This window comes from Paramormyrops kingsleyae, chromosome 1 (assembly GCF_048594095.1).
Source record: "Paramormyrops kingsleyae isolate MSU_618 chromosome 1, PKINGS_0.4, whole genome shotgun sequence".
NCBI classification, from domain to species: Eukaryota; Metazoa; Chordata; class Actinopteri; order Osteoglossiformes; family Mormyridae; genus Paramormyrops; species Paramormyrops kingsleyae.
In genome coordinates this window covers 35,943,968-35,948,872 of record NC_132797.1, presented here as the reverse complement: position 1 = coordinate 35,948,872, position 4,905 = coordinate 35,943,968, and the positions used below count along the sequence as shown (strand labels likewise).

Genomic DNA, 4,905 nt, shown 5'->3' with positions numbered 1-4,905 from the left:
TTTTAATATAGGCATATTCATATAAAGAAATTTGAGGAGGAAATTATTCATTTGTTGACTTTGCTCGCAGCAATTTCCATTGTCAGTTAACCACAAGGTATTACTATCCACTAGGCCTGTATTATAAATGTCACACTCTCGGTACATGTATATTGAATATTGTTTTTCTGTTGTCAAACTAGTTGGACTCGTTTAAGCCTTGGGGCACAACAAAAAGCTGAGTGTGCTTGAAGAGGTGGTAAACGAGAGTGTAATTAGTTAATTAGAGAGCTGCATTTGCGGCTGACCTTTCCTGGCTGCACTCTGAGCCAATCAGAAAGCAGGAAATGGGAGGGCTGCGGGTGGGCCAGACAGAAGAATTGGGGCTGGAGTACTAAGTAAAGATACCATAAAACTGAAGAACAGAAACAGAAGACAAAACATGCGAGACAACCGAAGAAGAAAGAGGAACGTGCAGGGTTAATAAAGAACAAGCAAAAATTAGCAAAGGCCAACAAAAATCTATTTTAGTGCTTGGTCACCTGAATATCTGATTAATTCTAAATGAGTAGTCTTAAACTTTATAGATTACAGAATAATAACCGCGAACCGGGATTCTTGCTGCGCCGGATTCAAAGTAACAGCACGTCAGTGCAAAGGAACTGAGGTTATCGCAGAGCCTATAGCGGGAAGATCTGTGTGTTATGCAGGTAGCCGCTGTTGTGCACTACAGCGCACTAAAGGGGAACTGATTTCAAATTATGTTCTACTGTTTCGTTTTTTAGTGTCGCTGTATTTCGGAGAATGTCCTACCAAAAGTTAGAATAGCCCACGCGAAATATCCGCGTATACTGCAGGTGTCACGACGGGTTGTAAGGAGAGGGAAGTTAACAGAGCATAAAAATTGTGTCGGTCGAGATATCTGCACGGTGCTGTTGTCCTGAAAGCAACTGTCATGGAGAAATCCAAAAACTTCCGAATCGATGCCTTACTGGCTGACGAACCTAATCGAGGCAACCGGGAGCTCTCACCGGGATTAAGCAGTGACAGTCCCACTGGCAGCCCCGTATCCTGCCGGCGTGCGGAGACTCCTTCTCCCCGCGGAACCCCCGGAGCGCTCCAGCTTCAAACCGGAATTATACCCAAACCGGGTTTGTTGAACATCCCTCACCCAGGACTTGCCTCACTTCCTCAGGGTACAATTCCTGGAATGTATCCAGCGCCCATGTACCCCATCTCTGCTTTGGGAGGTCAGCACCCTGCCTTCACCTATTCTGGCTTCACGCAGCTGACTCAGCCATACCCGGAGCATCTCAAAGCGGCGGCCATGGCTGGATCTTTTCCTTTGGAGCACTGGATTCGGGCCGGGATTATGGTACCACGCCTTCCGGACTACAGCTGTGAGTGAAACACGTCGTGGACGTATTGTTCATAGTATTTCGCAATCATATCTAATATATAGATTTACCCAATAACTAAAAGATAAGACCTTGAATTATTAAACACTTTAACTTTTTTTTGTCCGTAGGCTGCACATATAAGACATATTTTAAGAATGTTTTTCGGGTTGGACCCCATTATTAATGAAATTATATAAGGTGAAAAAAGCAATAATCCTTAATTTTGTTTCTCCATCTGAAAGAACATTACGGTTATGCATAATTTAACAAAATTTGGGTTTTTAAGTTAATACTTGCTGCGTAAATTGCTTTACAGAATGCAAAACAATGACAACAAAGTTTAAAAAAAAAATTCTTATTGATTTATTTCTGTTAATTCGTTTAATAAGAATTACTTCATTTGAGTGTTCAAATTAAGTGTTCAGGCGCAGTGAACTATTTAGACGAAATCATGAAGATTAGTATTATTACAGTTTTTTTAATTTGTGCAAATCTTTGTGCAATTTGACACATTGTATGGAAAAAGTAAGAATAGGCCTATAAGTGATTCTCTTTCATTCGCCTAGTGTGATTTTCATAAAAGTTACTTAAAATAGTTAGTTTACCTGAATGCAAGGAGTATTAAACTGTTTTATAATCTCCTATTAGAACAAACCGATAGCATGAAGGTACTTATTGCTTCAGATTGTCTATCCCGTGGTGACACGCATTCAACCGACCAACCGCAATTAATCTATAAGTATTTCATGACATCGAAACAAAACAAAGAGCTCTGTGTATAAAACCTTAAAAAATCTAAAAGGTAGAAAAAGTAGAGGCTACACTCCTAGATAATAATGGAAGGCAACATTAACAGTGGAGGGAAGGCAAAGACAAATCCTCTGTAACTCAGTAGGCTACTCGCGCGCTGAAATACGCTTATTAGGGTTAATTTTTCACCAGGCAGGCACACTGTTTACGGCGTCGTTGGATTATTTATTAAATTGAGGTCCTGTGAAGTCAGCGATAAGAAAGGGCATGATTGAAATATTTCGGCTTACAGTTCTGTTTTAGAGACAGTATAGGCTATACAGGAACTGGGATTCAGGGACTGCAAATTCACACAACCAGTCCTGAACATAAAGCAAAAAACAAACAAACAAAAAATCACACAAATACTTTTAATGCTATTTCTTATTTAGCGTGAACACTAAATATTACCGCCCTAATGACATTTAGTATTTGGTCTTCACACAAAATAATACATTTATTATACATAATAAATGATAAATTTACCTGCAACCAAGAAACCACCATTATTTCCAAAAACCTAATTTTTTTCATTATTCACGTAGATGCATAGGCCTATTTCATCCTCGGGCGTTTAATAATTACACGGTATCAAAGTATGACTTATTTGTTCAAAACGTTAGCAAAAAGGCACATTCAACACAGGATGGGGAAAAAAACGATTTCGAAGCAATGTGCTTTATTCAAAATGTCCACCCACGCTTTTATTCGCTATAAGACGCGATTAAACAAGTAACTGTAATTATATCTGTTTTCTATTGTTCTGTTGCTATGAAGACTGACTCAGTTAAAATAGCTTTTGTGTTAGGGGAACCTATAAACAAACACTTTAAACATTCTGTAGTTCATCAATAAAGTTTCTAAGGCGTCCATCGAATTTTCATTAACTTAATGGCGTCGTCGTACGTTTTATAGCCTTGCTGCTATCTTCATGTCCTCTCGACGACAATAAACTGGAATAAATCATAATTGACCATGAAATACAAAACTATTTGTCCTTATCTTTGGGTTGAAGGTGTTACATTTTGATGCCCCGTGCTTCCATTTAGTTTGGCGAAAATGGATCAACTGTGCCCTGTCAGGTTGTGTAATTGTCCTACTGCTTTCTGTCATGATCTGTAAGCCTATTCGTTTTTCTTCTTTTTTTTTTTAAACAGCCGCTCCGCAGTCGGGTCTGATGGGGAAATGCCGACGTCCGCGTACTGCATTCACAAGCCAACAGCTGCTGGAATTGGAAAACCAGTTCAAACTCAATAAGTACTTATCTCGGCCGAAGCGCTTCGAGGTGGCCACCGCTTTGATGCTGACCGAGACGCAGGTGAGATCAAGAATCAGACGTAGATAACAGAGCGCAGGTATCAAAGGCCCTGTCAGTCTGGGGCTTATGGGTAAATTTTGTGGCGATTAATGAGGACCAAACCTTTGCAAAATAAATATGTGTGAAAGAGCATAACGCGGTTTTTAAAGAAAATACGATTACTATATAATATTGCCATGGCTATGGACATTCTGACTGTTCTGTGTGTCACTGGCCCGCAGGTGAAGATCTGGTTCCAGAACCGGCGAATGAAATGGAAGCGAAGTCGCAAGGCCAAGGAGCAGGCAGCCCAGGGGGATGGCGAGCGGCTGCGGGGCGGCAAGCCGGGCGACAAGGCGGGCGAAGGCCGGAGGCCTGGGGCCGGCCTGCAGCACAAGGGAGACCTGGATGAGGAAGAGGAGGACGAGGACGAGGAGGACGAGGAAGCACAGCGGGAGTTCGCTGTGGGCATGGCAGGTGGCGTGGGCCTGCAGCACCCCTCTGACTTCCTGCGGGACACGGCTGAGCTGGGATACAGCCCCCACAGCGCCTACTCTGAGGAGGAACTGGAGGAAAGCGGGCCGGACAGGAAGATCCGCGCAGCACTTTGAGCCGTCCTGTGTAGCATAGAGGAGCTCTTCCTTTTTAATGAACTAGCAGCCAATGTGCTGACAGCGTGCAACTTTTTTTGTTGGTTGGATCTTGCTGGTTGTTCTCTTGTCAGGTTTTGATGTGGGGGGGGGGGGGGGGTAGGGGGGGGGAATCAGTGGCAAAGACTTAACACCCCATCAACCCTGCCCTTGGCAACCAGACAGTGAGGAACCTATCAGATTATGACCCATTTGAAAGCCCTACGCGTTTGACTGTTTCATCATCAATTAAATAATTCCCGCAATCATTAAACATTAAAAAAGTGACAACATGCAGAATATCACTGAATGTAGTATCCAGGCAAAACTTTAACTTCACTTTAAAATGATACGGTAATCCATCCATCCATCCATTATCGTAACCGCTTAATCCCCACTGGGGTTGCGGGGGGCCTGGACCTTATCCTGGGAACAACGGGCGCAGGCGGCAACCAACCCTGGGCGGGCGCCAACGCACTGCAGTGATAAGGTAATCATTTTGGAAATTAAGGTGTGCACTTTATTTTCCAAAAAAAAGCAGTCATCTGCAGACTTTCGTTTTATCCTTTATCTACCAAATTAAATCATTTTGCTGTAATTTTAAATGTGTAATTTTAATATAAGCCAAACATGTTAATAAGTGTGGATATGACAATGTTTCCACCATGATCTTGGTTTAAGGTGAGGACGTCTTAAGATATGGACTGAGATTGTTGTGTGATCTTAATACAGGCAGAGGGAACCCTGAGCCAAATGCTGACCATTGATGAGACACTGATCTGAACCAAATATGCACATAACGCATATTTCA

The 4,905-nt window shown here is 42.3% G+C and overlaps 1 protein-coding gene across 1 annotated transcript; it reads left to right on the top strand.

Moving 5' to 3' along the window:
• Window positions 1–419: 419 nt before the first annotated feature.
• Window positions 420–4,183, top strand: LOC111840809 (motor neuron and pancreas homeobox protein 1-like). Its single transcript, XM_023806078.2, has 3 exons — window positions 420–1,379; window positions 3,326–3,486; window positions 3,708–4,183. The coding sequence occupies exons 1-3, from the start codon at window positions 935–937 to the stop codon at window positions 4,074–4,076; spliced, it is 975 nt and encodes a 324-aa protein (XP_023661846.1). The 5' UTR covers window positions 420–934; the 3' UTR covers window positions 4,077–4,183.
• The last annotated feature ends 722 nt before the right edge of the window (window positions 4,184–4,905 follow it).